General features: G+C 36.5%; 2 protein-coding genes across 2 annotated transcripts in view; one reads left to right on the plus strand and one right to left on the minus strand.

Annotated features, from left to right (window-relative positions):
* Positions 1–12500, plus strand: part of LOC136825292 (neurotrimin-like) — a 1287566-nt gene that overhangs the window by 72441 nt on the left and 1202625 nt on the right. The window lies entirely within an intron of this gene.
* On the minus strand, positions 1256–3599 carry LOC136825108 (uncharacterized). Its single transcript, XM_067081150.1, has 3 exons — positions 3595–3599; positions 1824–2376; positions 1256–1696 (listed from the first exon to the last, which is right to left on the minus strand). Exons 1-3 carry the CDS (start codon positions 3597–3599, stop codon positions 1256–1258), a joined length of 999 nt encoding a protein of 332 aa, XP_066937251.1.

Below are 12500 nucleotides of genomic sequence, written 5' to 3' on the forward strand. Positions count from 1 at the left end.
GGATGAAAATCTCTCTCTCTCTCTCGTTTCTGGTGTTCACATATTAAAGCATTTTTCATGTCAAATGGAAACCTCTCTCTCTCTCTCTCTCTCTCTCTCTCTCTCTCTCTCTCTCTCTCTCTCTCTCTCTCTCTCTCTCTCTCAAAAACAATGGGTCTTTGTGACTCACTCTGGTACATATTTAAGCATTTATGATATCAAGTTAAAAATCACTCTCACACGAAGGCTAAGATTGTACTGCAGAGAGAGAGAGAGAGAGAGAGAGAGAGAGAGAGAGAGAGAGAGAGAGAGAGAGAGAGAGAGAGAGAGAGAGATAAGCTGTGCGGACGATATTTCGAGGAATGAGCTGGAATCTGCCCCAAGACAGAAATATCTGGGAGTTCGCACTCTCGCTGGATCTCTTAATAGAAAATATTCCTGTCATGGAATTGTATATAAATATTATAAGCACCGCATCTCGGCCTTCCGCTAGGCAAAGCACTCCATTTAGCACGGGCGGAGATTAGCATAACGATCTCTAACTGCTGTAACGCTACACTTGACGTGGCTAAGCGAGCTGGACTTAAAAAAAACTGAGGCAGAGTCGTGGGGCACGCTGAGAGAGAGAGAGAGAGAGAGAGAGAGAGAGAGAGAGAGAGAGAGAGAGAATCATCTTGCTTCGAAAAGAACAGAGAAGATTAGTGGATGATTATGGTAAAGAATTCTCTCTTCTGGAGAGAGAGAGAGAGAGAGAGAGAGAGAGAATAGCTTTTTTCCAAATTTATGAAAAGAGGCTACGAAGAACAATAGTGGATTTGAATGTAAAAGAATTTTTCTCCTCCGGAGAGAGAAATAACCGTTTTCCAGTTATATATATATATATATATATATATATATATATATATATATATATATATATATATATATATATATATATATATAGAGAGAGAGAGAGAGAGAGAGAGAGAGAGAGAGAGAATCATCTTGTTTCCGAAGGAACAGATATGTTAGTTTGAATTTTCAAAAATTCTGTCTTCTGGACGGAGAGAGAGAGAGAGAGAGAGAGAGAGAGAGAGAGAGAGAGAGAGAGAGAACGCATCCAGTAGCATCGCCCTGACTTAGGTCTTGACAACATCTCAACACGGATTGAATAGTTACTAGAGCGTGAGACACGGCAGCCGACAAGCAAGCCTCGGTAAATACAGTTGCGTTCTCTGCTGTAGGCAACTGCTCTCTTCGCCTTCCCTTTCCGTGTATTTATCTCTCTTCGTAGAGTTTATTTTCCCCTTTTTACACACTGTACTTTTGAAGTAATGCTGAGATCGCACTGCACTTTTGAAGTAATGCTGAGATCACACTGTACTTTTGAAGTAATGCTGAGATCACACTGTACTTTTGAAGTAATGCTGAGATCACACTGTACTTTTGAAGTAATGCTGAGATCACACTGCACTTTTGAAGTAATGCTGAGATCACACTGAACTTTTGAAGTAATGCTGAGATCACACTGTACTTTTGAAGTAATGCTGATATCACACTGTACTTTTGAAGTAATGCTGAGATCACACTGCACTTTTGAAGTAATGCTGAGATCACACTGCACTTTTGAAGTAATGCTGAGATCACACTGTACTTTTGAAGTAATGCTGAGATCACACTGCACTTTTGAAGTAATGCTGAGATCACACTGAACTTTTGAAGTAATGCTGAGATCACACTGTACTTTTGAAGTAATGCTGAGATCACACTGTACTTTTGAAGTAATGCTGAGATCACACTGCACTTTTTGAAGTAATGCTGAGATCACACTGAACTTTTGAAGTAATGCTGAGATCACACTGTACTTTTGAAGTAATGCTGAGATCACACTGTACTTTTGAAGTAATGCTGAGATCACACTGAACTTTTGAAGTAATGCTGAGATCACACTGTACTTTTGAAGTAATGCTGAGATCACACTGCACTTTTGAAGTAATGCTGAGATCACACTGTACTTTTGAAGTAATGCTGAGATCACACTGCACTTTTGAAGTAATGCTGAGATCACACTGAACTTTTGAAGTAATGCTGAGATCACACTGTACTTTTGAAGTAATGCTGAGATCACACTGTACATTTGAAGTAATGCTGAGATCACACTGCACTTTTGAAGTAATGCTGAGATCACACTGAACTTTTGAAGTAATGCTGAGATCACACTGTACTTTTGAAGTAATGCTGAGATCACACTGTACTTTTGAAGTAATGCTGAGATCACACTGCACTTTTGAAGTAATGCTGAGATCACACTGTACTTTTGAAGTAATGCTGAGATCACACTGTACTTTTGAAGTAATGCTGAGATCACACTGTACTTTTGAAGTAATGCTGAGATCACACTGCACTTTTGAAGTAATGCTAAAATGTTTATGAAAATAAAACCAAAACTGAACCTACATAAAACTCGTTCATGTTGAGGGTAGTTTAAGCAAGATCCCTTCTAGTCCCCAAATAATTTTTATGCTTTAAAAAAACCAGTGTCTTTGTCTCGCATAAGATGTCGCTAAGGTCATCAAAGTATATCGTACAGAAGAGCTCATTGCCAGTCAGAACCTTCCCCTACCTTCCCCCCCAACCCCAAGGCTCTCTTATAATATATAGTGAAGGGAAGTGTCCCGAAATGCATCTAATTCAGGCGAGGGAGGAGCACCATCTCACCATTTTTAGGACTCTAAAGAGACTCTCATTGCCAAGCCTTTCGGAAACCCCCCCCCCTTTATTCATACTCTGAACCCCCTCCCCTTACACCCACCACGCTAAGGACCCTCATCCCCTTCCCCAATCACCAGCCCCTCCCAAGCGGTAACCATACACACACACACACACACACACACACACACACACACACACACACACACACACACACACACACACACACACTCCCTTACTTCCAAAGAGACGGAAGGAACCGCCTGTAACTTTAATGCCTTAAAATATGGAGCGCCTAAATATATATACATATATTCAGAAGAGACAGCTTTTCGTAGTTGGCCCCCCCGCCTTTCCTTCCCTCCCATATCCTGGCTTCTACATTCCCCCAACCCCACCTGCCCCCACCGTTCCCACCCGTTCTTCTCATCATTTAAGAAGTAATGGGCGAGCGAATTTCTGGAGCGCATTGAAGTCCCGCTGTTTTGGTGTGAATATGTCAGGTGTTTCTGCTGTTCAATGTCTTGTTAATAAGTGTGTGCATATTAAGAGTTCTCGCTGTGTGTGTGTGTGTGTGTGTGTGTGTGTGAATAGACGGGTATATGTGCTTGATTTTTATCAGCATTACCGTGTTCGTTGGTTATGTATAAACACACGCCTATTATATATATATATATATATATATATATATATATATATATATATATATATATATATATATATATATATATATATATATATATATATATATATACATACATATATACATACATAAATATGTATATATATATAATATATATATGCAGTATACATATAAATAAATATATATATGTTGCGTGTGTATGTGTGTGTATACTTACTGAGGACCGACACATGCAAACATTTAAACATATGTGTGCTTGCATGCACGCGCATATCAGTACATACCTCATATTGCTTGTTTTATAAATTCTGTGTTTTTTTCCGAGGCCAAATTTCAAAGTACCATTTCGTTCTGATCGCAACCGGCGGAATAAACTCAGTCCATCTCCGGAATTGATAATATTCAATATTTTTCTCTTCTTCCGTTCTCTCTTTTCATCACGGATGTTTTGCTCTTTCCCACATGCAGATGATTCTACTCTTTTATCGTGTAGAGACCGATTTGAATAAGTTAAATGATTTTGGAAATTCAGACAGGGTTTCCCGTTGGGGGTTAGTGCCATCATTGTACCTCGCGTGGGAAACTGTAAACATTATTTAAGGTTCTTTGCAGCGTCCCTTAGACCCCTAGCTGCAACCCCTTTCATTCCTTTTACTGCACCTCCGTTCATATTCTCTTTCATCCATCTTGCTTTCCAAAGCCTTATCTTAACAATTGTTTCATAGTGCAGCTGCGAGGTTTTCCTTCTGTTACCTTTCAAATGTTTTTACTCTTAATTTCCCTTTCAGTGCTGAATGACTTCACAGGTCTCAGCATTTGGTCTTTGGCCTAAATTTCATATTCCATTCCATTTACATTCCATATTCTGGAAGTGAGTGGTTTGTGGCTACCACACAGTATCTTTAGAAATATTCTTTCGTTTTTCTTAATGCTGGGCTGAATGTTTTTCCTCTCTTGTTCATCTTTTACTAATGTCTCTCAGAGTTTGGATCTGAGCGGCGACCTCGCCAGGGCTTGAAATCTTTTTTTACTGAAAGGGTACCGTATTTTTTTTTTTTTTGTACATTTTAGCTTTCATTCAACTAAACGGCAGCTTATGATAAGTAGATAGATAGAATATAGAATTTAGGCCAAAGGGCAAGCACTGGGACCTATGAGTCATTCAGCACTGAAACGGGAATTGGCAGTAAAAGATTTGAAAGGTGTAACAGGAGGAAAATCTCGCAGTTGCACTATGAAACAATTCTTAGGAGAGGGTGGAAAGTAAGATGGAAGAGAGTAGAATATGAAAGGAGGTACAGTAAAAGAAACGAAAGGGGTCGCAACCAGGGGCCGAAGGAAGGGACGCTGCAAAGAACTTAGGCAATGCCTATAGTGCACCGGACGAGGTACAGTGACGACACTACTCCCCCTACGGGGAACCGCAGCTTATGGTACTACTAGCCCTTCTTTGGCTGAGTCGGTAGAGCTTCGGACTGTCACTCGATGGGCCGGAGTTCAATTCCCCCGGCCGGCTGATGAAGAGTTAGAGGAATTTATTTCTGGTGACAGAAATTCATTTCTCGCCATAATGTGGTTCGGATTCCACAATAAGCTGTAGGTCCCGTTGCTAAGTAACCAATTGGTTCTTAGCCACGTAAAATAAGTCTAATCCTTCGGGCCAGCCCTAGGAGAGCTATTAATCAGCTCAGTGGTCTGGTAAAACTAAGGTATACTTATGGTACTACTTATTTCCTTTCTTCCATCTTACTTTTCTTAACCCTCACCTAACAGTTGATTCATAGTGCAACTGTGAGGGTTTCCTCCTGTTACACTTTTGAGACCTTTTTACTGTAAATTTCCAGTTCAGCACTGAATGACCTCATAGGTTCTAGAGCTTGGCCTCTGGCCTAAATTCTACATTCCATTCTATTCTGCTTACGGTACTACAAATAACTGGTAAATGTAGATGGGAAAGGTCGTACTGGGCCAACAAATAAATCCTAAGTCGAATACCGATCTAATTTCTTAGTGCGTTTGTTTGTGCGTGTATAGAACAAACAGTTCACATATGTTGGTGACACCCAAGAACATCCCAGAACTACGTTTGCGGGAATTGTTGAAAATCCTTATATTTTAGTGGGGTATTAATTTGCATTTTGTTTCTGGTACTTGTTTGTGGAAAAAAAAAATAGTAAAACAATTCATGATAAACAAATCCCGTAGGGGGATAGTGCCGTCAGTGCACCTCACGGGGTGCACTATATGCACTACTAAAGGTTCTGTGTAGCGTTCTTTCGACTCCTAGCTGCAATCCCTATCGTTCATTTTACTGTACCTCCATTCATATTCTCTTTCTTCCTTCGTACTGTACACCGTCTCCTAGCAATTATTTCATAGTGCAACTGTCATGGTTTCCTCCTGTCACTCCTTTCAAATATTTTTACTGTCAGTTATCCTTTCAGCGCTAAATAACCTCATAGGTCCCAGCGCTTGGCCTTTGGCCTAAACTCTACATTCGATTCCATTCCATGATAGACACATCTGGTTGATCGCTCCAGTTCCTCTGTAGACGAAGCCCAAATGATGGGCCGTTAAATGTACCTCTGTTTAGCGATGTTTTGCATAATTGCAGCATCTGCATCGCTAGATGTCACTGGGGTGACAAATTCATTAACGTTCTCCCTGGGGGGCGGCGGGCGTCAAGGTATGCGGCAAATAACCAATATTCTTAAGCCTTTGGCACCTCCGTGGCCTCTGCACTTGCCTGAATCAGTCGAGCATTTGAGTTCCCTTGCTTTTTTTTTTTTTTTTTATTGGGCTGCTGGCCCATGAACTGAAACGAGTTGAGAACCACTGGCATAGGAGAAGATCAGTAAATTGCGGAACTGGTTTGGATTCTCCAGTAGAACCAGCACGAAGTAAATGGTAAAATTTCTCTCTCTCTCTCTCTCTCTCTCTCTCTCTCTCTCTCTCTCTCTCTCTCTCTCTCTCTATATATATATATATATATATATATATATATTATATATATATATATGTATATATATATTATATATATATATATATTTATATATATACATATATATATATATATATATATATATATATATATATATATATATGTGTATGTTTATGTACATACATACATATATATATATATATATATATATATATATATATATATATATATATATATATATATATATGTTTGTATAAAATGCTTGGATGTTTATATCATATTACTTGTACTTAATTGTTTTTATGCATCTTGGATTTTCAAACGAGAAAAGCTGTTCTCGTTCATGCATCATAAGAAACCAACTCTAGATAGATGACAGATTCAAAGAGGACACTGTGGTTACCTGGCTTTCATTTTCTGCCTCCGAAAGTGGCAGCAGAACACTTGGCCTTCTTATCAACATTAAACTCCTTCTCATCCACTTCTGAGCGCCATTTGAAATGTATCGAACATGCTGGCGTGCTTGCATGAAGGGAGGAGATCAATGTATGAATTTCGGGTAGCTGGGGCGTCTCCCCCTTCCCATCAACCCACCAACCCACTTACCAATCCCCTGGTCTTTGTGAAACCCACAAAAAGGAAATTCATCCATTAATTTCCGTATGAGGAAGTCTCTCAGATGTATTGGAAATCCCTTGGGTCTGATTGAACGGTTGATTCGGATAGCATTGCTGCTCGATGATTTCTCGAGGTTTATGTTTGTTGCTCCTTGTTTAAGTATTAATTAACGTATATCACGGCCCCCCCCACACAAATATGTATATCTTTTTGTGTTCTCTTCTTATTAGTAGTGTTCTCTTAAATTTTTACATCTTTTTAAGTCGAAGTTTTGTCAATAACTCCTTTAAATATTTTGTATTAATAAGTAGTATTGTACATTTTACTATGGATTACCCTGAAGATGTGATAGAGGTATCACGGAACGTTGGAATAGATTGTTACTATACATTCCTGCCCCTAATTTGGATGTGAATATGATGTGCATTTGGCTTGCATGTTGTGCTATGTGATTTATAATATATATATATATATATATATATATATATATATATATATATATATATATATATATATATATATATATATACTGATATATATATATATATATATATATATATATATACTCTGTGATATATATATATATATATATATATATATATATATATATATATATATATATATATATATATATATATATATCTAATTTGGATAAATATGATGTGCGTTTGGCTTGCATGTGCTCTGTGATTTATAATATATATATATATATATATATATATATATATATATATATATATATATATATATATATTATACATATATATATATACATATTATAAATCACAGAGCACATGCAAAGCCAAATGCACATCATATTCACATCCAAATTAGGGGTAGGAATGTATAGTAACAATCTATTCCAACGTTTCGTGATACTTCTATCACATCTTCAGGGTAATCCATAGTAAAATGCACAATACTACTTATTAATACAAAATATTTAAAGGAGTTATTGACAAAACTTTGACTTGAAAAGATGTAAAAATTTAAGAGAACACTACCAATAAGAACAGAACATAAAAAGATATACATATTTGTGTGTGGGTGTGGATATACGTTAATTAATACTTAAACAAGTAGCAACAAGCATAAACCTCGAGAAATCATCGAGCAGCAATGCTTTCCGAGTCAACCGTTCAATCAGACCCAGGCGATTCCGAATGCATCTGAGAGACGTCCTCATACGGAAATTAATGGATGAATTTCCTTTTTGCGGGTTTTACAAAGACTAAGGGGTTGGTAAGTGGGTTGGTGGGTTGATGGGAAGGAGGGAGACGCCCCAGCTACCCGAAATTCATGCATTGATCTCCTCCCTTCATGCAAGCACGCCAGCATGGTCGATGCATTTCAAATGGCGCTCAGAAGTGGATGAGAAGGAGTTCAATGTTGATAAGAAGGCCAAAAATGAAATCCAGGTAATCGCAGTGTCCTCCTGAATCTGTCATCTATCTAGAGTTGGTTTCTTATGATGCATCAACGAGAACAGTTTTTTCTCGTTTGAAAATCCAAGATGCATAAAAACAATTAAGTACAAGTAATATGAAACAGATTTTAACATGCATACATACATTTTATATACATGCATACATACATACATATACAAACACACACATATAATCTGTATATATATATATATATATATATATATATATATATATATATATATATATATATATATATATATATATATATATATATATAAATTTTCATAATTCGCCTGAAGGTTTCCACGATAATTTCCGTGACAGTCAGGAGAGTAATGATGCCGATGACATATGAAGATTAATTAAAGAAAAGCTAATTAGATTGGTGACATGTAAGAGTTAATGAAGTGGATTGGAATCCATTGTCTTCCACATTAATAAAGCTATATGTGACTCTTTAGTTTTTCAATTTTAGTTTTCTATAAAAGAAAATTATTGTGCCGGCTTTGTCTGTCCGTCCACACTTTTTCTGTCCGCACTTTTTCTGTCCGCACTTTTTCCTTAAAAACTACTGAGGCTAGACGGCTGCCAATTGGTACGTTGATCAGCCACCCTCCAATCATCAAACATTCCAGATTGCAGCCCTTTAGCCTGAGCAGTTTTTATTTTATTTAAGGTCAAAGTTAGCCATAGTCGTGCTTCTGGCAACGACATATGATAGGCCACCACCGGGCAGTGGTTAAAGTTTCATGGGACGCAGCTCTTACAGCATTAAACCGAGACCACCGAAAGATAGATTTATTTCGGTGGCCTTGATTATACGCTGTAGCGGCTATACATACAACGATAGTTTTTATGTATATTTTTCTCGTATAGTTCCTTCTTTGGGATCTTTGGAATTTTATTCCATCTTCGTTTTTCCCTGTTCATGTTATCTCTCATTTTTGAAGAGATATATATCTCTCTCCTTAGCCACAAACCATTCCACCGGTTTTGGAATTAAAGAGATTTTCACTATACAGTGTTTGCTTCTAAACCGCATGAAATGGCATTCTCTTACGAGATTTTTCCTTTTATTTGGTCTTTTTATCCTTCTCACAGCACAATTTTCAAGATTTTATTTTTGTTTTCCTATCTCACAATGTTCCTATATTTTTTAACTCTTCTTACCCAGATCAGGAAAATCTTGTTTTATTTTCTAATTTGCTTTTTTTGGTCCTTTTTTCCTTTTCCTTATTTCTCCTTTTCATTCTCCACAAAACCTTTATTCTTATTTCTGTTCATCGGTATATGTCCTTCTCACAGCACAATTTTCGAGAAGATTTCAGTGTTATTTTTATTATCTCAAAATGTTCCTTTATGTATTTAACTCTTCATACCCAGATCAGGAAAATCTTGTTTTATTTTCTAATTTGCTTTATTGATCCTTTTTTTCCTTTTACTTATTCCTTCTTTTCATTCTCCACAAAACCTTTATTTTTGTTCTTCGGTATATGTCTCCTCAGAGTACATTGTACAATACTGTTTCATTGTTTTCTTTTATTATCTCACAATGTTCCTTAATTTCGTAACTTTCTATACCCAGCTCTGGAAAATCTGTTATTTTCCAATATGGTTTATCAGCTTTTTTTTATTTTCTCCATTTCACCCTTTCACTTTTGACAAAACCTTTATTTTTATTTCCTTTTATCTATTATCTCACAAGGTTCCTTTATTTTTTAAACTCTCCATACCCAGATCAGGAAAATCTTATGTTACTTTCTAATTTGCTTTATCGATCTTTTTTTAATTTTCTCCACTTCACCTTTTCACTTTCCACAAAACCTCTATTCTTATTTCTGTTCTTCGGTATTTTATTTTTATTTCTGTTCTTCGGTATTTTTTTTTTATTTCTGTTCTTCGATGTTTTATTTTTATTTCTGTTCTTCGATATTTTACTTTTATTTCTGTTCTTCGGTATTTTATTTTTATCTCTGTTCTTCGGTATTTTATTTTTATTTCTGTTCTTCGGTATTTTATTTTTATCTCTGTTCTTCGGTATTTTATTTTTATTTCTGTTCTTCGGTATTTTATTTTTATTTCTGTTCTTCGGTATTTTATTTTTATCTCTGTTCTTCGGTATTTTATTTTTATTTCTGTTCTTCGGTATTTTATTTTTATTTCTGTTCTTCGGTATTTTATTTTTATTTCTGTTCTTCGGTATTTTATTTTTATCTCTGTTCTTCGGTATTTTATTTTTATTCCTGTTCTTCGGTATTTTATTTTTATTTCTGTTCTCCGGTATTTTATTTTTATCTTTTCTTCGGTATTTTATTTTTATCTTTTCGTCGGTATTTTATTTTTATCTCTGTTCTTCGGTATTTTATTTTTATTTCTGTCCTTCGGTATTTTATTTTTATCTTTTCTTCGGTATTTTATTTTTATCTTTTCGTCGGTATTTTATTTTTATCTCTGTTCTTCGGTATTTTATTTTTATTTCTGTCCTTCGGTATCCCCGAGACTTAGTGCAAGTCATTTGACTTTCTACATTCCTTTATTTGATGTCCTCTAACCCGTTCACATTTTACAAAACCAGTTATTATTATTTTGGAATTCCCTGCGTTTCTCATTTGCGCCATTTAAGATTTCCTTTACTTTGCGTAGCATCTCAGCCGCGCATTTCCTCGGCGTATTTGTGGTAATGCTCATTCGTTGTCTTGCGTCACCCAATTAGATGTCTCTGCTTGCGTTGTTCCGTATTTCAGCTTTAACCTTGACTTTGTCTAGTTTCGTGTATTCGTGTACCTGAGTATTATTGGTTATTTAAATAAATGAGATCTCTTCTTTCTGTATTTCCCTTTACCTCCTCTCACTTGTTCTTAACTAAAAGTTGAGTGTATCTTAGTTTAACCAGACCACTGAGCTGCTTAACAGCTCTCCTAGGGCTGGCCCGTGGCTAAAAACCAACTGGTTACCTAGCAACGGGAACTACAGCTTATTGTGGAACCCGAACCACATTATGACGAGATATGAATTTCTATCACCAGAAATAAATTCCTCTGATTCTTCATTGGCCGGTCGAAGAGGCTAACCCTGGGCCAACAGCGTGCTAGCCGAGAGTTCTACCCACCCTCCAATGAAGAACACTTCTTCCTAATGAACGCCAAATTCTTCGGAAGCTTGATTTTCAAGTCGATGGCCCCTGTGGGGGGCTTGTTCCATATGAATAGGGTTCATCTTCTGAGTAATAATAATAATAATAATAATAATAATAATAATAATAATAATAATAATAATAATAATAATAGCTAGCTAACTTGCAGTAATAAGTGGTGCGAACACCAACCTGAGGGAGTGATAGAAAACGATCAGGCAAAGATCCTCTGGAACTATGGTATCAGAACAGACAGGGTGATACATGTCAATAGACTAGACGTGACGTTAATTGACAAAATCAAGAAGAACGTATCACTCACTGATGTCGCAATAGCATGGGACACTAGAGTAGATGAGAAAGAAAGAGAAAAAATTGATAAGTATCAAGAATCAAGACCTGAAAATCGAAATAAGACGGATATGGAGTATGCCAGTGGAAATCGTACTCATAATCATAAGAACACTAGGCACGATCCCAAGATCCCTGAAAAGGAATCTGGAAAAACTAGATGCCGAAGTAGCTCCAGGACTCATGCAGAAAAGTGTGCTACTAGTAACAATGTGCTACTAGAAACAGCGCACATAGTGAGAAAAGTGATGGACTCCTGAGGAGGCAGGATGCAACCCGGAACCCCACACCATAAAAACCACCCAGTCGAATAGGATGACTGTGATAGACAAAAAAAAAAAAAAAAAAAAAAAAAAAAATTATTATTATTGCATTAACCCTTTCCCGTCTGTAATTTGTCTATATAAATGTCCATTTGCAAATTGCATGTTTCAAGACCGTTTAGATTTTAAAAATCTCTTCATATTGTTTACTTCCCTTCTCTTTGTTTTATGCCTTTTCGTTACTTACTTAGCTTCTCATACCATTAAAGGCACGTTCAATAATACTGCGTGCCTCCAGTGAATGGGAATGGTGTCTGCGTCTGTCTGTATATCTTTTTCTTTTATGAACTGTAAAAAAACTTGTGAGGTTTCAAGAAATTAGCGATTTTGTTGCGACCGTTTGATTGCATCTTCTTGTAATAGCTCACGATATTTTCGTCACATTCAATGGAGATAA

The sequence above is a fragment of the Macrobrachium rosenbergii genome, chromosome 37 (assembly GCF_040412425.1).
Source record: "Macrobrachium rosenbergii isolate ZJJX-2024 chromosome 37, ASM4041242v1, whole genome shotgun sequence".
In the NCBI taxonomy this organism is placed as follows: Eukaryota; Metazoa; Arthropoda; class Malacostraca; order Decapoda; family Palaemonidae; genus Macrobrachium; species Macrobrachium rosenbergii.

What these genes read in the sequence shown, in the direction of transcription:
- LOC136825108 (XM_067081150.1), bottom strand. An exon ending in ATCTCAGCATTACTTCAAAA is followed by an intron (nt 1,697 to 1,823) that starts GTACAGTGTGAT and finishes TCAAAAGTACAG; the next exon opens with TGTGATCTCAGCATTACTTC.